The sequence below is a fragment of the Lepisma saccharinum genome, chromosome 10 (genome assembly GCF_977018435.1).
Source record: "Lepisma saccharinum chromosome 10, izLepSacc3.1, whole genome shotgun sequence".
NCBI lineage: Eukaryota > Metazoa > Arthropoda > Insecta > Zygentoma > Lepismatidae > Lepisma > Lepisma saccharinum.
In genome coordinates, this window is record NC_139238.1 from 10932548 (window position 1) to 10957253 (window position 24706).

General features: G+C 42.9%; 1 protein-coding gene across 1 annotated transcript in view; it reads right to left on the reverse strand.

Moving 5' to 3' along the window:
* Positions 1–450: 450 nt before the first annotated feature.
* Tsp68C (Tetraspanin 68C) overlaps positions 451–24706 on the reverse strand; it is a 50071-nt gene continuing 25815 nt past the window's right edge. Inside the window, exons 5-7 of the mRNA XM_083129534.1 lie at positions 4470–4649; positions 2442–2651; positions 451–607 (exon numbers count right to left, since the gene is read on the reverse strand). Of these exons, the coding sequence (XP_082985660.1) occupies positions 464–607; positions 2442–2651; positions 4470–4649 (534 nt within the window). The 3' untranslated portion in view covers positions 451–463. The remainder of the gene's footprint in view (positions 608–2441; positions 2652–4469; positions 4650–24706) is intronic.

Below are 24706 nucleotides of genomic sequence, written 5' to 3' on the forward strand. Positions count from 1 at the left end.
GAGACACCAACGTAACATTTAATAGTACATCGAAAGGCACAAAGCAAAACTCGTGAGATCATCACCACATCATGCACTCTGATTCAACTCTTTTCGGCTTGTTTTCCTCGTCGTCATCATCATCATCGCCATCATCGTTCCTGTAAGAATTCGGAACTTGGCTTCCGTGCTGCCTGGTAGCGTTCTTCTCGTACAAGGACAACCGACGGCTCATGGGATTTAGATTGCGATGCGCAGTCAGTGTGTTGTTGGCCTGCATCTTCTTTCGAGTTCTTGCCAAACTGTTCCTGTATTCTTGCCTTACGCGGTCTTTCAGTACCTCTTCTTGTTCCACAGTGGCTTTGCTTCCTTCAACTTCTTCTTCTTCCTCCTTATCTCTCCTTTTCGTTTGTCTGCGCATCGACGAAGTGTCCTCGATTTCCGTAAGTTTTACTTCGGGCTGTTGTGGGTGCTCGAGCCAATTTCAATCTGTTAGTCTTGGCAAGTTGCTACACAGGACTGCAGCGCTGGCTAGAACTATGACCTCCAGAACCACCACACCCAAGCCTATGGAGATGAATAGGAGGGCCTGCTCCTTGAACCACGTCTCCACCTTTACCATGCAGCCCTGGAATAACAAGAGGATATATATGAGAAAACAAAATGAGTAAGATTCACGTCTAAGAGTTACAGACTGAGTCGTTCCTTCGAACCTTCGTCCCTGTAAACACCAAGGCCATTGGGATATCACTACCTCTGTGCCACAAGGCGTGTCTTTCGTCGTGATTCCCTGCAAATCTCAAGCGATTAGCGTTCATAGAACAGATGCAAGAACCGATTTTTCCCAGAAGATTTGATACAATGGCGTCTGGACCCGTGGCCAGTATAATCCTTTATGGGACTTGTGTGCTGTCCATCATTCATCCTCATCTTTGCAATTAACCAAAGGTGGCAGAAACCCGAAGTAAAATACACCGTGTATCAAAAAGAATCATCCGATTTAAAAGTTCTATATTTAGGAAACCAATGGACATAGAACCTTGCAGTAAGTTGTAAAATACATGTTGGAATATGAAGTTTCACTTACAATACTTTTTACGTTGTTGCAGGTAGATACGTTCCGAAAGTCTTAACGAAACGAATTTAACGAGAGTAACTTGGCTCGTCAACCTGGGGAACGAGTTATTTTACAGACTTATGGAACGCTCTAGACGAAAGCGCAGGCGCAGGGTCCTCGTGGTGTCGAGCGGAAGGCATGACCTTATGGCAGAAATAAACTCTACTGCTGACACTGTTACTCATCTTAATCACATTGTAAGAACAGTTGAGGCACACTCGTCTTACGCATGTTGCTTCATATGCAGTTTAAAGCCATCATGCACGCGCGTTGCCTGTACGCAGCAGACGATTCTCACCGAAGAAACCAGTCTTCTGGCCCGTGCGTTTGGTGAATCTCGTTCTTGCACGAGAAGCACGGAAAGCGACTTTTGGGACAGCATAACGAAATGCACGAGAGCACTTATGGGACGGCCATTTACCATAACTCGTTTAACGCGTTCAACTCGTGCGACTTTCGGAACGGGCGCCTGGTGCTGCTTACTCTTTAGTCCGCTTCAAGATGGCATCCCAACAACCGAAAGCTTTCTGCGTTCTCCACTTCAACAAATGCGGTCCGTTACAGTTGTGCAGCGTGAGTTTCGTCGTAAATACGGTGCTGCACCACCTACTGCTCACAGTATTCGACGTTGCACGCACAATGCTGCCGGTTGCTGGTTTGCCATCCTGACGCGGACTAAAGAGTGAGCTGCACCAGTGGCACCTACCTGCAACAAAGTAAACCTTATTGCAAGCAAAACTTTATATTCCAGCATGTATTGTACAACTTACTGCAAGGTTCTATGTCCATTGGTTTCCTAAATATAGCATTTTTAAATCGGATGATTATTTTTGATACACCCTGTACATCAAATCGTTCGTTCATTCATCCATAGGTGCATTATTGACTTCTAGTATTGAATACTTTAAACTAGATGTCGCACGATTGTAGGAACATATGAACAAATTTCACCACCGCTGGGAGTCCTGTCATTTATTTCGAAGTAAAACGATTTTCACAAATAGTTCTTCTACATTTGGGGGGGGGGGGGGGCGGCAGTGTACATTTGAAAAGCGCGCGCTTCAAAACATCCCAACCTGAGAGGCAGCATCAGATTATGCTTATACCATTACTGATACTTGCTTTTGGATCAGTATTTTCTTGAGTGTGGGGATCAAATATTTTGAACATAAAGGTTAAATGTAATTTTGAATAAAATCACTAAAACTATGGACTAAACCAAGATATAAAATAAAAATATAAGAATCTTATTAGTGTAATTCACCGAAATTCTAGGTTTCTGTACGACTGAATACGCTAAATTATTCTGAAAAATAATAATTTGAACAAATTTTAACGAACTGACCTCTGTATACCTCGCCATTTGGTAGACCATGGGATCTGTAGATTGGCACAATGTTCTGTTTCGTGGCTGCGGATCTAGAAATGCTCTCTCCCCGAAATTGGCTAGCAGGCAACATGTGAGAGGCACTGCTAGATCCCGACCTCCAAGTTCTTGCAATCTCCACCTCGAGGTTCCATAGTCTTTTGGACTTCTGATTCCACAGCACTGGAACTGTAATGTATAGATAAAAACATTTAGTGGTACGGTAAAAACGAAACTATATTGATATACACAAGCCAAAATTAAAATGCTTGTGGTAACGATTGTTCTGACTGTACGATGAACTTATTTTCGTTGATGGATCAAGATATGAAACTGCAGTTTCATATTTCTGAGTATTGCAATTTTTGAAGTTACTGTCTTAAAAATAAACAGGTTAGCCTTTTTGCTTATTTACTTACATAGCGAAGTTAAGGCTGTATAAGTGTATACTATGTTATCTTCCGCTTAATCATTAATCTTTGATTACTTCTGTTCTGTTTACTGATATAATGTTTCTTTTTTAAATGAAAAACAACAATAACATTGTAACACATGCATATAAAACGAAATCAAAGTATTAGACACTAACTATATTTCACCCAACATTACTAATAGGATAGAAATAATGTTTAATAGTCGCTGTCCTTGGCTTGATGTGGTGTGGATACTCGTCAAGCTGGAATTTCGCTTCATTATCCGAGTTTTCAAAATTAATTTTCGTAACACTCATGGTAACGTTTAGAAATACCCTGTGAGCGTTGTAATTAGTGAGGCGTGAGGCACAACAAAATGCCGATTGACTTGTTTGTTAGATATCAGAGCTGTAAGTTTTATATTAGTATATCATATTAAAAGAAGTATGAGGTTCTGATTAAAAATCTATTTTTTTTGTTTATTAATCAATACCGTTAGTGTTGCCCACGAGACGAGACTTTGGTCTGTCTCGTCTCGTGGAAATGCTGTGAAATGCTGTCTCGTCTCGAAAAATATTAGTTTGTCTCGGGACACATGATCAATCTCGTCTCGTCTCGAATTTTTAAAAGCCTGTCCCGTCTCGTCCCGTGGACAACACTAAATACCGTGTGCTTGAATTACGTTAGGTAAAATAAATTGAAAAAAGTATATGATAATGAACTTGTAATAATAATAATAATAATAATAATAACATTATTAGCAGTAATTGTTCTAAATTTTCGTAAGATAAAGTTAGTTAAAAACCAGTATTCTTGGTTCTTTGGGTCTATTAAAAGGAAGAATGATAATTCATCTTTAAACTTGTGCAGTTATTTTAACTTGGGGACACAAATCAAAGCGATTTAATATTATCATTTGACACATCTGTGGTCGCGGTAAGTTAAAGGTTGAAGGAATCAGTAAGTCCATTATGGCGAAGTTATCGAAAATACTTCAAGAGATGAACAGAGGAATGAAAAACCAGAGTGATACTTGTTTCAGTAGTTCAAATAATATAATCATAGTTTCCAGAGTTAATGATCGCGGTGATGCACTGTGTAATTTATACAGCGCAATTTTGATTCATTCATTTTAACGATCTATAAAATAAATTGAAACAGTTTTCACTTTCGGTAAAAAAGAGTTAAAGACTACACAAAGTAACTTAAAATTATACTTCAAAACAATCGAATAATGTCGGTCGAACTACAACTTGGACAAAAATGCTGTATAGAGAAGCGCACTGCGGCACTACAACTGTTTCTCATGCATCTTGCAACACTGTTAGTTTGCTATTCATTGATTATAAGTTCGTATGCGCATTATGGTCCAATATTTACCAGTTTTATTTCTAACAAAACCCTCTGTGAGTGAATGTATGTAAAAATAATAATAATAATAATAATAATAACATTAACAAGGTTTAGATCTAGAAGAGAGAGAGAGTAAGAAGACAAAAGAAAAGAAACAACCTGGTCAGGAAGTCACAAGAAACCAAATAATCCTAGCAAGCAAACAAACTTCCCAATGCGTAATGCACACAATTCAGCTTACCTTGTTCTGCGCCAGATCCACAGCTGCAGTCAACTGCTCCTTACCAGGCACTCCAAAATTTCGTTGCAAAGATTCCACCAGGTGGTTAGTGAGTCCCACGCCGATGTAGTGAGGGAAAATGCCGGCCAGGACACCCAGACCAGCTTCCGCAACCAACAACAGGATTAGAAGCGCTACGTACTAAGGTTAGTAAAAGAAGTGTGTTGATTAGTGTCTAGTCCAATTAAATGTACAGAATTGCAGGATAATATAAATGTCTATGGACTTTATACATTTTTATCAGAGGTCAATCACAGGCGTCAGGATTGGCATGTTTCAAACACCACATAAATACATGCCTATATTTTTATTTACAAGTGTTAAAAATACTTTTGTAATTGTTGAGGTTTGTGTCAGTGACATAGTGGAGTTGTTTAAAACCCTTCATATCAAATGAAGGAAGATTAACATTGTTAGACAGGTTATTTCCGTAACACTGCAGAAGTTCATTCTAATCAACAATGTTTCATGTGATATTCAATATTGTAAATACATGTGCACTCAATTCGTAAGCGTGTATGTAGTGAAAATATAGTTTTAGAAGAGCCGTGAAATTCAGCTATCCTTTGCCCCTGGCATCAGCTCCATTTCCGCATCAGAGGTAATGGTGTAGTATAATTACGCGTAAAACTAAATTATATGTACGTAAGAATGGAATTTTTAGGGGTACAGGACCAGCTCTAGATACGCCCCTGTTGTGTACGCTTCAATGCAGAGTTTCCGGTTGGCACAGCAATGCTAGGGGTCTAGGGTTCGAATCCCAGCCTATGGCTGTGTCCGAAAGCTGCAAGACCATACTTGAAGCGAGCATACTTCGAGAGCATACTCGCAGTGCGGTCTTGAAGCCTGGAAGCGGAAAGCTTTCGAAATGCACTTCGACTGCAGCGCCAACACAAGTGAGGAATGCAACAAAAGTTGCTTCGAAACTAAAATTATCAAACATCGACTGTATGTGCCACTCTTGTTTTCCGTGAACAACACACACATGACTCGGCGTGCAGTTTATATAACACAGCACGTTATTAATTATAGAAATATGAAAGAAATTTGCTCTTTCAAATTAATTTTCACACATTCCGCAACATGGTTTACGATCGCGGGAAAAGAAATTGTTTTCTCACTTTTAAACACCTTCTCACTATAGAAGAAAGAAACCACGCATATATGAATAAAACCAATAAATAAAATTACATAGTATTTTAGAAACTTGTTTACTTACATTTCCACACAATGGAAGAACTACAACTACCAGCTGATTGACTTCAGACGTCCATTTTTTTTAACAAATGAAAAGCAAGCACAGATCGCAAGTGTGCACCGCTCGTGTGCTGCGTCCTCTGGTCTTGTACACTCGTTTGCTTGGCGCTTTCGAACTGCACTAGGTGACGTCACTTCCGTCAAGACTGTACTTCAAGTATGTACTTTGTACCTTTTGGACACAGCCTGAGCATGGATGATCCTTGTACAACCTTGGTGACAATGAAGGTCGACCAGAAAGGAATACGTGATTAAATGCACAGAGGCATAGGCGGTCGAATGGGTGACCCGCAGAAGTGGCGCATGTGTGTAAGAGGAGGCGTGTGAGCAGGCAAGAATCGTGATCCCAGCATGTTGCACCCAAGGTCACGTAAAGAACGAAAACGGGGAACTATACGCGTGACATTGAACTTCGACCAGGCACCAGACCCATACGGAAAATTCCAGATAGTGGTGCATTCGACGGAAGCATGACGTCACGGACACGATAAGGGAGTCCGCCGTATATAACCGCGTGCTGTGCACCGAGGAACCGCAGTGCATCATCACCATGGCCAGGGGCGAACCTATTGACAACACCGTGAGGAGAAGAGTGGTGGAGTTGCAACGGAATGGACTCAGTGAACGGGAAATAGGGCGCCAACTGAACTTACCCAAGTCAACCGTCCACTGCATCATCAAACACCACCAAAATACGGGTACTACAGAGCCAGGTAAGGCTCCCGGTCGAAAACGCCTGCTGAGCGTGCGTGACCTACGAATATTTAGGCGCTATATCCAGACCAACAATCATGTTTCTGTGGCCGAATTACGACTGTGGACTCGAGAACGCTCTCAGATTGAAGTGTCAACCAGAACCATTCGCCGTTACCTACAGCGATGCGGTTACCGAGTGTACAAGGCGAAACGTAAACCCTTCCTTTCCATGTTGAACAAAGGCAATCGACTACGGTGGGCACGAATGTACCGGGGATGGACATTTCGGCAGTGGAACAGGATTTTGTGGACGGACGAATCCATTTTCAATGTTGTGTACGGGAAAATACGGAAAACAGTCATTTGGCGGAAGGAGGAACAGAATGAAGCAAAATGTTATGCACGTCGGGTACAGAAACCTGCGTCAGTGATGGTATGGGGATGCATGGCGGCATCTGGGGTTGGCCCACTACACGTCTGTGAGGGCATTGTGAATGCACACGCCTATACACGCATACTGGAGCGGCATCTTCCCACAGTGCGAAGGCACCTGTTCCACAGGCGGCGTCTCATCTTTCAACACGACAATGCCAGGCCTCATACAGCGCGGCTGACAAGAGAATGGTTGACTCGCCATCACCTGCGAACTCTGCCATGGCCACCATCGAGTCCCGACCTCTCGCCCATCGAGAATGTGTGGCGTGTTCTTAAGCGACGTGTGCAACAGAGGGGACCCACGACAGTGGCTGCTCTTATCGCCTGCCTGCAGGAGGAATGGCACCGCATCGATGTGGAATACCTTGAACGACTCGTCCGCAGCATGCCCCGACGCATTGCCACAGTTATTCGCCGACGGGGCGGCGTCACACCATGGTAAACAGGATCCCCTCTAACAGTGGTCGAACTTCAATGTCACGTGTAGATGGACGAAAATGTTTTATTTTGTGTGGACACCATACATTGCTGCGTTGCAGCGGAAATTTATGTTTTCCTTTGTTCCATGTAGCCTGCTGAATAAAATATGTTCAGCATATGCATGTGTTCTCCTTCTTTCACAACGCACTCCTATATTTGTGACTGGTCGAACTTCATTGTCACTAAAGTTGTAAGTGTCCCTTCAGCAATTTCATCCCATCAGCACTAATCCTCATCTTCACACAAATCAATCAATACAGAGTTTGCAAAACAGTGACATTGAATAGTTTTCCTTCCCCCGACTATACTTTCACTTTCACCCCCCCCCCCCATTTTTCGGAGGGTCACGCCTATGGTGATGGATGACTTACATGCATAAGATACCGCTTGTTTGTTACATGCCCCGAACTATACAGCAGACTGATATTAAAACATCACAGAGAAAGAGAGAGAGAGAGAGCGCCGTTGATGAAGAAACGAGTCTTGCATTGTCAACAATTTCCCACGTATCAGCATCTTTTCTTCATCAAAGAAAGCACGACATTGATGGTATGGGTAGTAATATAAATGTGTGTGAGTAGACCCAGTGTCCGGGTACTGAATCATCATTTGGAGCTCGAACCATCATTTGGAGCTCGGTGGGGCAGAGCACAGTTTGGTTGCACATATTCACTTTCCCGGCACACAAGTACGACAGTGTCTTTGAAAATGTTGTAGTACAAGTGGCCTGGTACTGAATTTTCATTTGGGGCTCGTGGGGCTTGTCGTAGCCTTTTATGATGTATATTTTGAGGGGCACAGAGTTGGCGATACTGTGGGTTTTTACTGTAGCCTTTTATGAGAGGGGTTTATTGCTTTTTGTTTACATCTGGTAATACTGCCGTAGTTTGACAGTGTTGTTAACCTACTGGGTTTTTTCACTGAGGCTCGAATCATCATGTGGGGCTCATCGTAGCCTTTTATGATGTATATTTTGAGGGGCACAGAGTTGGCGACCTGTGGGTTTTTACTGTAGCTTTTTATGAGGGGGGTTTATTGCCCTCTGTTTATATTTGGCAATTTTATTGGATGTTCCTTTTTTTGAGGCTCGTTGGTGTTACCTACCCATCCGAAGAAAATTCTACTATATGATTTTTCACTGGCTAAGCTAACCTACAAATAGGAGTTGGCAACACCGACGAGCCTCAAATAATAATTCAAGACTCGTCGGTGTTGCCTACCCACTCTACAAAAATTCTACTATATGATATTTTGAAACTTTTGAATGCAACTTATCGTAATTTTCCAACTGTGGGACCAAATGTTTATATATCGTGACTTTTGTAAACCTCTTTCGGGAACAATGTGTCGCATACACACACGTGCGCGCGCGTGCCTGTATTGTGACGCACGCAAACAAAAAAAAAAACTTTGCGTGTCATTACAAAAAAAACTTTGACCGTATTCTTAAATAACTAACAAAGACAATGAATCTTTTTGGCTTCCGCAAACAGATCAACATGGAGACTGCACCACCAAATTCTAATAACCTCTTACCTTCCGTATTATCTAAACTCAATGGTTTACTGATTGTTCATCTCAACAGCATTTGGACGAAACTGAATGACGATGTGGGCAAGATGTTTTATGTTTTTAATAACAATTTACATTTCTACGAAATTCCGATCGACGGGAAACTTCAAATCACCGTGAATCCGGAAAACGCAGGCGAAATCAAAATTTCTACCGGCAAGAATATTTTTCGAATCAAGCACGACAAGATGCTTTCTAACATTACGTACGATGTGTCTGCAGGAGATTATTTTTACATGGAACTCCTCGGAGATTACGACAAACTTATTCCTCTTTTTGTAGAATTACGAATCGTCTATCCTATTATAAATAACCGTTAACCAAAAATGCCTAACGACATTTTCGGCAACACCAAGCGTGTAGACCACGCAGAAGAGATTCTCATGTTGGACATTCGAGTTAAGAAGTTGAGGACCGATTTGATCGCTTTGCAGGAAACCTTAAACAAAAGTTTAGAGTCGGAAATCGCTACGCTCCAAACGCAATGTCTCGACCCCATTCTGAAAATCGATTCCGAACTGAAAACGCTCATAAAAAATTATGTCGACGTATCTTCTTACGACAGCGTTCAAAATATACAGTTGAGCGTGGATTCGCTTCAAAATGATTTGGCCAAATTACAGCAATTTCAATCGAAAAATGAAGATTTGGAAAAATTGAAACTCGAAATCGAAGAACGAACTTCCGCAATAGAAAAGAATTTCTCCGAACTTCAAACCGTGGTGAACGATATAGACGCAGAACGCTTGCATGTTGTTGTTTCCAAATTACAAGAAGAATTCACCAGCACGTTGGAAGAAATTAAATCCAAGTTGCAGACTTTGGAAGATACAATGACGAACCTACCATCGTCGGACGAACTGCAGGTCATCGGTAAAAGCGTCGCGAACATAAAAATTCAATTGGAGGCCTATCAAGATTTCGAACACATTCAAACCACCATCGCTACGCTTCAGGCGTCCTTGGAATTGATCAACGAAGAAATTAAAAATATTCACGCTGAAGCGAGAGCGTTGACGAGCATTCAAGACACGTTGAGCACGGTTCAGCAGAAGATCGAATATTTAGAAAATTTGAACGTCGAAACGAATCTCGCTCATTTTCATCACGTACTCGACAACATACAGGGTGACTTGGAATCGTTACGGACGAGCGTGCCTTCGAGCGAAGATTTGGAAAAATTGAAAACGGCGGTGACGGCACTATCCGATTCGAGCGACGTCAAAAGTTCGTTGAGCGAACTCGAGAGTAGGGTGGCCAATCTCCCCACCTCCAAAGAATTGCACGCTTTGAAAAGGAACATATCTCGAATGCTGAAACGATTGGAAACGGAAACGGCGAACGTGGAACAGATTCGAGACGAAATTAGTTCGCTGGTGTCGACGCTGCCCACTTCGCAGAGCGTCGCCGACCTTCACGCGCAGTTTACAGAGATGCGAAGCATCGTGAACGATCTTACCGAGAAGAGCTCGAAATTGAATCAAGTCGAGAACCTTCAGAACATTGTCGTCAACATCAGAGATCAAGTTGGAGTGCTGGAATCCACGCAGGAATCGACGCTGGCCTCTTTCGGTGCCAAGTTGCAAGAACTCAACGAAAACTACAAGCAGTTGAACGTGGAAGTGAAAATCAAACCGTCGTTTTCTACCGTAACGGATACCATAATCGAGCATTTGCTGCCCGTACAAAACACACTGGGTCAGCTTCACAGCAACCTCGTTAGCGTCGACACTAAATTCGCTAAACTGCATTCTCTGCAAGCCATCGAAATCAACAGCATACCCAATCAACAAAGAATCTCCACGTTCGTCGAAGGTAACAAACTGTACATGTTGCATCCTTATCATCCGTACTACAAGTTTCTCCTCGATGGCACGATTCAGATAAACGAATTTTCGTACTGGTCTCACGGTAGAAAAGCTAGCGTTCCCACCATGACTTTGATATCGAATCGTGGTGTCCAGAAAGCAGGAAACATTCCTCTGGCACGTTGGAACGAAACGCGCAACATATATGAAATACACGAAGACGAAGATCTCACCGTTTTCGACGTGAGTGCCGGCGATAAGCTGATCATTCAAAACACGAGCGAGGTGCCACCCTTTTTGAATCCCATCACGCTTGTGCTTCTCTTGAAACGTAATCTCTAAGAAAAAATGTCTAGGCAAGCCATCGTCGAAGAATTGCATAAACCTGCACGTCGCAACTACGAACGTTTGGCTGTGGTAACCAAGGGCATCGACGACCTCTGGCAAAGTGACCTCGTGGAGATGAGCAGCGGCAATTTGAAAAACGTGCATAAATTGAACAAGGGCAACAAGTACCTTCTCACCGTCATAGACACGTTTTCGAAATTCGCATGGGCTCTACCTTTGAAGGCGAAAACGGGAACGTGCGTCACGGAAGCATTCAAATTAATTTTTCGCGAAAGCGGCGGCAGACGACCACGGTTTCTGCAAACGGACAACGGTAAAGAATTTTACAACGCCGTATTCCAAAAATTTATTCAAAAACACAAGATTCGACATTATTCGAGCTTCAGTCACATCAAAGCCAGCATCGTGGAAAGATTCAATCGAACCTTGAAAACACACATGTGGAAACGATTCACGCTTCGGGGAAATTACAAATGGGTCGACATCCTGCCGGAACTCGTCGACACCTATAATGAAACGGTACACAGAACGATAGGCATGAAGCCAGTTGACGTTACCAAGTCCGACGAGCAGCGTTTAATTTCTACCGTTTACTGTCCAAAGTACACACCCACGACAAAAAAAGCTAAATACAAAATTGGAGACCGGGTGAGGATCAGCAAATTCAAACGCACCTTCGAGAAGGGATTCACAAAAAATTGGAGCACGGAACTTTTTACGGTGGTTCGAGTTCTACCCGGAAACCGACACACGTATATAATAAAAGATAGTAGCGGCGAGATTTTGAAAGGAAGATTTTACGAAAAGGAACTCTCTAAAACAAAACACCCCGACACGTACCTCATCGAGAAAGTATTGCGTAGGAAAGGTGACAAACTGTTTGTCAAATGGCTGGGACTTCCAGAAAAAAGTTGGATCGACGCGGACGAAGTGATCTTGTGAGTACGTGGAACGTGGTGAAGCGTCTACCGGATCCGGAAAGTCAAACGAAGAAAAAGAACGGCGAGTTGCTTCCCGACAGCATCCGCTGTCTGATCGTAGGTCCTTCGGGGTGTGGGAAAACGACACTGCTCGTGGACAATTTTCTCCTCGCACCGAATTGGTTAGATTGGAAGAACAGGCACCTGTACGTGTTCTCGAAAAGTTTGGAGCAATCCAAATACCAGCAACTGATGAAACTGTACGATGGTCTGGACATTGCAACATTCGCCTCGGAAATAAAACCACTCGACGATTGTCGTGAAAATTCAGTCGTTGTGTTCGACGACGCCATCCTGGAAAATCAAAATGAAATTCGCAACTTTTTCACGCAAGGTCGTCACAAAGGAATGGATTGTTTCTACCTAGCTCAAACGTTTTCCAAAATTCCAAAACAGTTAGTGCGCGACAACGCCAATTTCATATGTTTGTTTCGTCAAGATCACACCAACCTCAAGCACGCGTACGATGACTACGTAGGCGGAGACATGAACTACAATCAATTTTCGGAACGCTGCTGCTCTACTTGCTGGAACGGTGACGATTTCGGATTCGCGACGATCGACATGACGAGGAAACCCAACGATGGAAAATACAGAAACAAAATCAACGATTTTCTAAACGTTGCAACGTTGTGAGAAACGACGTATATAAATAACGTCATGACGAAACGAAAAATCGAAGACGAAAATCTCAAGCTTCGCGATTACCTCGCGAAACGCTTCAAAGGTTGGAAATCCGAGAATCGCGGATTCTACGAAGAGAAGAAACGTCAGGATCAACCCGTGATCGATGCCATCAGCAGTCTAGGTAAAGAAATTAAAAGTGTCACGGAACAAAATAAAAATTTGATCAACGAACTCGTACCGCTCGCAGCTAAAAGTTACGCCGTACCCACGCCCATTTCGAGCATTCCTTCGACACCGTTCGAACTGAAGGATGCACCGGCACGACGTCGAGCCATAGGCAGCACGTCGTCGTCTTCGGATAAAATCGAGTTGGGACCTTTGGCACGAGACTACCTGAGCACGGGGAAATTCGACAAGGATGAAGTGTTCGGATTGTATCCCAGCATGGAAACCAGCGAAGGCGGCGGTGTGGTGTGGAAGATTGGGAAATCGAAGGTGACCTTCGAAGGCAACGACATTAAAGTCAATTTAGGCGACAAGGATAGTTGGAACAGGTATCCGGGTACGGTGGGACTGTGGGAACTCGTCGCCAAAAAACAGCCGAAAGATTACACCGACGAAGATTACCAAAGTTACAAGGAAATTCTGATCATGACGGATGCCTTGTACCAGAACAACGACGCCTCGCAGAATAGGGTGAAATCGAGCAGCGGCGAGAAGTACAGGAATCTCATCAAACCGATTTGGAACCAGGTCAAAACAGGCAGCGGCGTCAAACGCTACAACACGTTACCCAAAGAATTCGTTTGGGTGGACGACGTTAGGAAACTCGTGGACCGATTGTTGGTGATAGCCGGCGAAGAGAATGCAGGCAATCGTAATTTCTACAACGAGAAGGTTGGCATCGTGGACATGATCAGCACGAAACTTTCCAACTTCATCGTGAACGACGACAAGGGCATAGGTTACCTGATCAAAATCATCAACACGCTGCCTCCGAAATTTTGGAACGTGGCCGAAGGAAAGGGACTCGTGAACGACATCATCAACAAGTTACCTTTCGAGATGCATCTACCTGGCTACCAGTACTGCGGACCGGGTACCAAACTCGAGAAAAGATTGGAGAGAGGAGACAAGGGTGTGAATCCGTTGGACGCGGCATGCAAAGATCACGACATCGCCTACAACACCACGCAGACGGATCTGGACGCACGTCACGAAGCAGACAAAAAATTGGAACATGCAGCTTTCGAAAGGTTCGTGAGCAGAGACGCATCGTTGGGTGAACGGGTCGCCGCACTGGGTACCACCATCGCCATGAACACGAAACAAAAATTGGGGTGGGGTATATAAATAACATACAGTAAAAAAACAACATGGATTGCATAACTAATTTGCCACCCGAGCTACTATCTAAAATATTCAAAAAGGTAGTTAACGGAGATGTTAATAAACTTGTAAACATAGCAAGAACAATGCCGGAATTTCGCATCCCTTGTGAAATGGTTCTCAAGGACCTTCTTCGGGAGATCAGCGGCCTGAGGTGCGGTGATCTCAACATTCTGCTTTTGGCTGCAGGGCAAAAATTGGACGATAGGTCGGACGAACTGTACGAGGCGATGCAGGGAAGAAGACAGTATACTGATGATTGGTACAAGTCTATGCAGGAGAGGAAAGATATCACTACGCACATCCTCGCGTTTTCCGAAGCACGAACTTTCTTCCTCTGTTAAAAAATAATAATATATATACGTGTCAAAAAAAAACTTGATATATAAATAACACACATCGTAAAAAAATAATCTTCGGTATATATAAATAACACACATCGTGAAAAACAATTAAATTTCTCTCTAACACTTTGAAATTTTTCTTTGATATGACAACTGAAAAAATAAGTGATCTCCAAGCATTAAAACAAATGCTAAATTTGTCAGTCGAGTATGTAAAAATTCAGGAATTGGAAGTCGACAAACCTTACACGATAACTTCCGGTTCAATCGTTTCTACCCAGTATGGTCCCAAGGTACGCCTGTTGCTCAACGCACAATACAGTCTATTTTTACCAGATCGATACGCTAACATGTTATCCGACGAGAAGCTATCTATTTTAATCGAGAACAAAACTCGAATCGTGTACAAGGGGACAAAGGAACTTCTTGGCAAGAAAACGAAGCACGTAATAGAATTTGTGTAACGACAGCGAGGCCTTGAAAATATATAAATAACATACCGTAAAAAACTACACAAGAAAAAATCTCAGAATATATATATAAATAACATACCGTGAAAATAACACATAGAGCATCAACATGAAGCCCAAGGGTGTCGTGTACCAGATACCATACTCCAATCTTAAAAATCTAGGTGCCCTCGATGGGTTACTCACCAAGAAACAACGCGAGAAGAAACGTTCTTGCTTGTCGAAAGGACATGGAATGAAATTGCTGCTCAGCACACCTCAATTGAAAAGATTGCAGCGTTCGCGGAAACAACAAAAGGTCGGAGGTTTCATATTCAGCATCCCGGCCATCCTGGCAGCATTGGGGGCCGTTGGAAGTTTGGCCGGCGGAAGTGCCGCCATCGCGAAAACCGTCATCGACTCGAAGAAGAACAAGGCCGAGTTGGAAGAACAGAAACGTCACAACCTGGCCATGGAGAAGAAAAAGGGGAAGGGCGTGATGAAAAAGTTTAAAAAAAAGAAACAGAAGCACTCACCAACCGAGACATTGAATTTCTGATCGGACCGTTACGAATCAAACACTTCAGAGGAGTTTTCATGTCCGACTCGTTACCTTCAACCGTGAAAAAAAAAGAATGCGGAGTAGTCAACTTGGACGGTCAAGAAAATCCAGGCACGCATTGGATATGTTACCACAAAAACGACAATGATAAAGCATTCGTTTTCGATTCTTTCGGAGGTGTTCCACCTACAAATTTAGTTCATTATCTGAAAACGAACAAAACCTCCATATACTACAACGACGAACGCATTCAAAATTTCGGAGACGTGAACTGCGGTCATCTCTGCCTCTCCGTGCTCGCGTTTCTCTCTAAAATAAATAACCCTACGGTCGAAGATTTCCAGAAAGCATTGTGGAACCTCAAACAGCATCACTAGGATGGGCGTGTTCCATCTCACGAGCGAATCTTCAATCTTGAAACTCACGCTGCACGACGACATCGTCTATCCTAAATCCGTGGCTCTGCGTGCATTCTACAGCATGTACCTCATACCTAACGTCACGCAGCACAACAACAAAATTAGCGTCGGAAGCGAACACATCGTCGTCACGCCAGGACAATACAATCTTTCCACTTTGCAAGCTCAGTTACCCAAAGGCACATACCTTTCTCAAAATTCGGTCACGCACAGAGTGGAAATCCTATCCGCGACGGAGACCGTGGACCTGGGCACCATGGGAGAACTTTTAGGTTTCGAGAACGACACCAAACTCGAAGCCGGCATCAAGCACACGGCAGTCAATATTCCTAAATTCTTGGCCATAGAGACTCTGAACGTACACTGTAACGTGGCCGAAGGTATGATCACGAAATCTTCGGACGGATTGTTAGGAAGTCACAAGCAGACGGGAATCATAGCCACTTTCAAACCAAGTTCCGAGTTCATGGAACCGATCATCTACACGCCCTCTTCGCCGATCTATTTTCCGGTATGTCGCAACCGCATAGACGACATAGAGTTGGTGGTGACGAACGAGAAAGGAGACGTGGTGGATTTTGCAGGTGCCACTACGACGGCCATCGTGGAGATCAACGTATAATAAATAACCATACATGTAAAATGGAGCAAATCGAAAGTTACGAATTGCAATCTTTCCCTCCCAACCGTCGCACGTTCGCCAATCTGAACGAGGCGAACAGGGAGATCGAATACGATGTGGACGTAGGCGACGGCTTCATTCATCCTCACAGAGCGGACCTCTACCTTCAATTCGACGTGGTGAAGAAGGAAAGCGGAGAAGCGTTTCCCGCAGCAGCAAACTTGATACTCGTGGACAACTTCGTGCCTCACCTGTTCTCGCAGGTGGAGGTGAGGAAACACAACACCGTCATCGACAGAATAGATTATCCAGGCATCACGTCGACGGCGGTGGGAACGTTGAAATTATCCAAAACGGACGCAGCGTACTACCAGGCCGGGGGATTCGAAGCCGGGACCAAAATATCGACGAAAAGTCACACGGTGCTCTTTCCCATGCGTCTGCTGCCTGGTTTCTTCTCGGACTACAAGGAGATCATGTGGAAGGGAGGACTGAGGATCACGTTTCGAAGAGCGACCAACGACAACGACGCACTGATGCGATACGCTACTTTGGGTCCGGACGGCACCACGCCGATAGCCAACACTTTACCCGAAGCAGCGAAATGCGTCATCCGGAGCATGGAATTGAGAATGCCGGTGGTGGAATACGAAACGAACTACGCCCTCAAGTACAAAGCGGAGATCTTGAAAAGTCCGCAGGTGCCGATTCACTTTCACGGTTACCAGTGCGTGCAGAAGATGGCGTCGGGAAGTCACATGGAATTCGACGTGACGACACAGTTCAACAACATACAGTTCGACATGCCAGATTTCGTCGTAGTGCTTTTTCAGACCGGACGCGATAACGATCAGGAAAAAGATTCCAGCAAGTTCGACGACTGCAAGATCAAGAACGTTTACCTCAAAAATGGACGCAACGAAGTGTTCCCGCGCGAGAATTACAACCTTGACGTGACCAAAAACGATTACCTCAAACTTTACGAAGCTTACACGGCTTACAAACGCGTGACCGAGGGAAGCGTGGACGTGTACTACGCGCCCAGCGAATTCAAAGCACGGAGACCCATGACCGTCATCAACACATCTAAGAGGAAGCAAGTGGTGGTCAACGATCGTACCAACATCAAGATTGTATGCGAGTTCCACGATGCCTTGCCTGCAGATACTCTGTGCAGTGTCATTCTTATTGCAGAGAAAACATTTGTGTATGACGTCAAGAATGAAAGAGTAACTGAACAGTTTTAAATAAATAAAAAAAAATAGCACACAATAAGAAATGTGGAATTTTATATATATAAGTACAAATTGCAATTAGCAGTTTCCAGAAGTTTAATTTTGCTGTGCCATGCATGCATGTAATCGAGGAAGTGGAAGTAAATTAAAATTGTTTTTTTTCGCATTGCCTATTACTTTTTATTGCACTCTGGGCAGGCCTTACTAGTTTGGAGGCGATAGTGGCCCCACGGAAGTGTATGGACCCCACATTCAAGAATACACCTCTTGTCGTCGTGTGCATCCAGAGCAACTTTCCTGACAATATTAGTTGTAAGCACATGATCGACGCTTTGGATACGATGCTCTTTTTGTAGAATGGGCGATTTTGTTCTGAGGCACTCGAGGTAATCCTCAAACTTGAGGTGCTCCCGAACCACTTGCCTGCTTACACCCTTTGCCTTTTTTGTTACTGAACCCTCAGCCCGGATCGCATAGGCTTTGGCACGAAGTCCAGCAAACTCCACAATCACATCCCCGTCTTTCTCGTCCTTGAGTTTGCCGGGTATTTTTTTGTTCCGGGGCAGAATTCCATACCGGTTTAGCTGGGGATAGCCCGATGTGTCGAAGAGCTTGACAAGAGCTGGAACTTTGGCTATATCACCATATGCATCGGCCGTGCGAACATGGTACACCAAGCTGTCCGTGTCTGTGTAGAGGAGCGAGATATTGTGGTTGTAGTGTGCACGTAGTATGCCGTAATATGTCTCGAACATGCACAACTTGCTCAGATCCAAAACTGCAGCTCCCACATAGATGGGCTTGTTGAGTAGCACCTTGCCCCGGTTCATGTGAATCAGAGACATCTGTTCGTTGTAAATTGTTCGAGACCTAAACAGCGGGCTTGCAACAAGTCGACGACACTGTGTTTTCTTCGTCACCAACCTCACATCAACGCGATTTCGCACATTCTCCATGGTCTTCCCAAATACCGCATTGTTCATTAATTTGAAAAAATCGCGATCAAGTTCCGAAGTGGCATCAGTGCGATGTTTGGTGTTCAGTTCGATGTACGGCTTCAACCATGGAGACTGCCTGAACAAGAGCACGCCGTAAACTGCTTTGACCGAGACCCCTTGCAGCATTAACCACTGGAGGTTCCGGTAGTGTAGCACATAACGCTTTTTGGGCTCCAAGTCCATGACGAGCTTCGGTTGATCCGAGCCAGGTGGGCACTTCAATTCCGGAGCAGGCGAAAGGTCACAGAATGTATCCTGCAGCTTCTCGGGGAAGTCGAGGTCCACCTCGGCAAAAAACCCAAACTCGTCGCACTTTTTTTCGATGTCGAAGTTGGAGGGGTCAGCCCACTCAAACTGTCCTGTTGGGAGTGGCTGCATCATGGAGTGCCCGTAAAGATTATTCACGTCAGTGTACATGATGTAGCTTGATGGTTGGGAGGGGTCGTAACCAGTGGCCATGTGGGGATTGTTGGCGTGTGCGAAGCGTTGCGACACTTGGACCATGCCGCCCCGGATAGCTCTCTCGATGAAAAGCATGATATTATTATCGGTGATAAGTGAAAGTTTAACTTTAGTCAGCAGGAGCATGGCCGACCATGCCAGTCCAGGAAGGCTGTAAAAATATACAGGGTCCAGGTTGTAAATGTTTATCGCAGTCGCCCGAAACGCCTGGAACACATCGGCAAGAAGCGTCACATCAAGCTTCAGGTATGCATCGTGGTAATCACCGAAAGTTCGGCAACCCAACTCGACCCACATAGACTGAGCATGCTTGTACTCCTCGTCGGTAATACCAGAACCTCTCAGCTGGCTGTAGAACTTATCCTGGGGAGGCAGCAACTCTTCTTCGAACTTGGAAGGGTCTGTGACGTATTCGTAGGGGTAGACCCCTTTACGTCTGATGAGTGCGACATCTAAGTTCGGGAAACTTGATGTGGTAATGGCTAGTTGGTCGTCTCTGAGCTTCCCAGCAAGAGCATCGAGGCTTGCCTGGAGGAACCTCAGAGAGTCGAGGAACCGAAGCTCGATGCTCTTGCTTGAGTTGGGGATCGGCACCCACTTACTGATGCTAATATAACGCTCCTCGTTCTGCGCCAGGATATTGATTCTCGCATTGTCGTACCCTAGATGTGTAACCAAGTGATGGAAATCATATCCCGAGCCATTGTGAAAAAAAAACCGGTATTTCATCAGACGGTTTCTTATACTTGCAGCATAGCACGGCATAGAATTTAGTGGAGTATGTAGGCAATGCATCGTTGAGGATGGATATTATCTTAGCTCGCTCGCTCTCCAGAAAACTACGCACATCGCAGAAGCTGTCTGATGTTATGTTAAAGTCTTCTAATAAATGCTCAAACGCAATTCGGTCTGCTTTCTTCGTCAGCTTGACGCATTTGGTAGGTGGCGATGCATCGAGGGAGGTTACTTCTACCTTTCGCTTGGAAGGTTGCGGTAGTGATGTTCCAGTGCTCTTGCAAGTAAGCTGGTGTCGCTTGAAGTAGTCAATAGAAAAATTGTTTCCATACTTAGAGCACAGTTTGGTCGCACATATTCGCTTTCCCAGCACACAAGTACGACAGTGCCTTTTGAAAATTTTTACTTGACACAGTAATTTGGCACGTAGCGCAATTTTTTTCAGAACACATAATGCAGAAATTTTTTGGGGGTATGTTATTTAATACCAAATGCTGTGCAATGCAAAATATAATTGCTCACTTTTTTTTTAACTATTTTCTATGACCTTACTTTGGGTTTTTTTTCGCCAAATTATATGTTTCTAGTTTTCTATACAATACAATATACGTACAATATATTGTCAACGGTATTAAATTTGAGCGGGTCGTTTGTCACCTAAACACTACAGCTCACAGGTCGGGAAAATCTGACATGAAAGCAGATAATACGCTTATCCTTATTTATATATAATTTTCACGGGGGCGTACAATATTGTCAACGGTATTATATTTGAGCGGGTCGCTTGTCACCTAAACACTACAGCTCACAGGTCGGGAAAATCTGACATGAAAGCAGATAATACGCTTATGGCTTATTTATATATAATTTTCACGGGGGCGTACAATATTGTCAACGGTATTATATTTGAGCGGGTCGCTTGTCGCCTAAACACTACAGCTCACAGGTCGGGAAAATCTGACATGAAAGCAGATAATACGCTTATTCTTATTTATATATAATTTTCACGAGGCGTACAATATTGTCAACGGTATTATATTTGAGCGCGTCGCTTGTCGCCTAAACACTACAGCTCACAGGTCGGGAAAATCTGACATGAAAGCAGATAATACGCTTATGGCTTATTTATATATAATTTTCACGAGGCGTACAATATTGTCAACGGTATTATATTTGAGCGCGTCGCTTGTCGCCTAAACACTACAGCTCACAGGTCGGGAAAATCTGACATGAAAGCAGATAATACGCTTATGGCTTATTTATATATAATTTTCACGAGGCGTACAATATTGTCAACGGTATTATATTTGAGCGCGTCGCTTGTCGCCTAAACACTACAGCTCACAGGTCGGGAAAATCTGACATGAAAGCAGATAATACGCTTATGGCTTATTTATATATAATTTTCACGAGGCGTACAATATTGTCAACGGTATTATATTTGAGCGCGTCGCTTGTCACCTAAACACTACAGCTCACAGGTCGGGAAAATCTGACATGAAAGCAGATAATACGCTTAAGTCTTATTTATATATATAATTTTCACGGGGCGTACAATATTGTTAAAAGCGTTAGTTTTTGTAGAGCTCTCTTTTTCCATCTTTCCTCTAAACAGTGAAGCTGTAGAAGACGCAATTAGCTAACCTAGCATACAACATACCTTCCTAATTAATATGGATATTGTCACACGTTCCTCTTATTTTATACTGTTGTAAATGGAAAAGATAATGTACGGTAAATGTTTTGTACATTATAGGGAAAAAATGCAAAATATCCCCCAATTTTAATTCGAATCGAGTCGAATTTTTACATATTTCCACGCCGCCACATATTGTCCTATTTGCTTCTTTTACTTGCCTTGCTTAATTAACTCTCGCTAATTAGCATTTTTTTGGAAGAAGTCAACTAGAACAACATATGGCGGTATGAGAAATATGCAAATCAAAGAACATTTTAGCAATATATGGGCCCTAGCAATTAGCTTCGTCGACTAAGAGTACTCCTTCAAACATCTTCAGCTAGATCGTATTACTACGCGAGGACGTTTAAAATTTTTGGGTGTTGAAAAAGTTTGACGCTACTTTTTATTTCTATTGTTTGCTAATAGATGGCGCTAATAGTACCCCCTCTCCTCCCCTCTCCCCTCTTCTCCTCTGCTGTATGACAAATAGCACAAACATAAAAATCAAGATTTTGGAGAGCAAAACATAAAATTTGCATGCATCTGATATCGAACCGGGAACTTTTATCTTTCGAAGAGTCAACATTATTTTTTACTCAGTCGTCATATAACATTGAACACACGCAAAGATTCACATGTGCTTTTATTATTTTGTGTTCGGTAAGTACAAGTATAATCTTACATAAATTATTGTTTAATTTAATAAATTGTAAACTCAAAACCTGCTAAACTAACACTCCTTCTGTATTTCATTAAACTATTGAAAGCGAATGTTGCGTGCATGCGGAAATAACACAAAAAAAAAAAACCGGATGAAAGCAATTTAAAATCACTGGGGCAAGGTCAGTATTACGAGAGCGTAAAAACACGTGTTTTCATTCAACTTCGAAAAATAAGAATGAATGTGTGCATACAGAACACATATGCTTTCTTTTCACAGTTGTAAAAACATATAAATTGTACATGAGGTAAGTTACAGGAAGGCTCTCTCTTTTATGTCTGTGTATATGTTGTACAATTAGGTACAAGTTGTTGTACAATTAGCTCCTTGCTTTAGGCTAGGTTAGGGTGGGTTAGGTTAGGTTAGGTTAGAGTAGGTTAGGTTAGGTTAGGTTAGGTTTGAGTAGGTTAGGTTAGGTTAGGTTAGAGTAGGTTAGGTTAGGTTAAAGTAGGTTAGGTTAGGTTAGGTTAGGTTAGAGTAGGTTAGGTTAGGTTAGGTTAGGTTAGGTTTGAGTAGGTTAGGTTAGGTTAGGTTAGGTTAGGTTTGAGTAGGTTAGGTTAGGTTAGGTTAGAGTAGGTTAGGTTAGGTTAGGTTTGAGTAGGTTAGGTTAGGTTAGGTTAGGTTTGAGTAGGTTAGGTTAGGTTAGGTTAGGTTTGAGTAGGTTAGGTTAGGTTAGAGTAGGTTAGGTTAGGTTAGGTTAGGTTAGGTTAGGTTTGAGTAGGTTAGGTTAGGTTAGAGTAGGTTAGGTTAGGTTAGGTTAGGTTTGAGTAGGTTAGGTTAGGTTAGGTTAGAGTAGGTTAGGTTAGGTTAGGTTAGGTTAGGTTTGAGTAGGTTAGGTTAGGTTAGGTTAGAGTAGGTTAGGTTAGGTTAGGTTAGAGTAGGTTAGGTTAGGTTAGGTTAGGTTAGGTTAGCCAGTGAAAAATCATATAGTAGAATTTTTGTAGAGTGGGTTGGTAACACCGACGAGCCTCAAATAATAATTTCAAGCCTCAAATAATAATTTCGAGCCTCAAAAAAGAAACATCCAATAAAATTGCCAGATGTAAACAGAGGGCAATAAACCCCCCTCATAAAAAGCTACAGTAAAAACCCACAGGTCGCCAACTCTGTGCCCCTCAAAATATACATCATAAAAGGCTACGATGAGCCCCACATGATGATTCGAGCCTCAGTGAAAAAACCCAGTAGGTTAACAACACTGTCAAACTACGGCAGTATTACCAGATGTAAACAAAAAGCAATAAACCCCTCTCATAAAAAGCTACAGTAAAAACCCACAGTATCGCCAACTCTGTGCCCCTCAAAATATACATCATAAAAGGCTACGACAAGCCCCACGAGCCCCAAATGAAAATTCAGTACCAGGCCACTTGTACTACAACATTTTCAAAGACACTGTCGTACTTGTGTGCCGGGAAAGTGAATATGTGCAACCAAACTGTGCTCTGCCCCACCGAGCTCCAAATGATGGTTCGAGCTCCAAATGATGATTCAGTACCCGGACACTGGGTCTACTTGTGTGGTTTCTTTTGTACAATGATGTTGGATTCATCAAATGGTAATAACTGCATGGTTCAATTTTTGTTTGAGTAATACTAATACCAAACGTACTGCTGAATACCATACAGGAATAATAATAATAATTTAATTGATTATATTGTGATTTGTATTTCCCATAGCATGTTTATAGTGCCGGTTACGTATTCTTTTTAGGGGATTAATATATTGATGTGCCATGTTGAGTCGTGGATACTTTATGGTGCGGCGAGAGGAGAAGGTTGGATACATAGCCCTTGTACGTTTATAAGAATGAGACTTATATTCGGTCTGTTTTTACTATTCCTTAAACAAATATTGCTTCAGATAGTTTGTCTCCTTTAAACAAATTTTCATATTACTACTTATGTAATACACGGAAGAATTCAAGAACCTTCAAAACAAGCAAATTCAAATTAGTTCTCGAAACTTACATCGACATTTTAGCATTTTACCATAATTTTTTCCCTGCAAGAGAAACGCTAGGCTGTTAGGTAAACATGAAAATCGTAAAATAAAGTGAACAATAACATCTAGAAGGGTCCAACACACGCGAAAAGTTACATTTAAAATTATTATCGAATATATAAGTCAATCATCAGTTTATTGTATCAAAATATACAGGGTGTCGCCCTACAAAACTGACAAACTTTCACAGTCTGTAGAGGACATCAAGACCCCACGAGTTCACGAAGAACGGCATTTTCTCTCCTGTATGTATGCAGCCATGCCGTACAGAATCACGGTTGCCACTGGCATTTATATTTTCTGTCGGAAAACATACTAAATTAGAACCTATGGTACAGAAACTCTCGTGCCAGCAGAGATATCGCGGTCATATG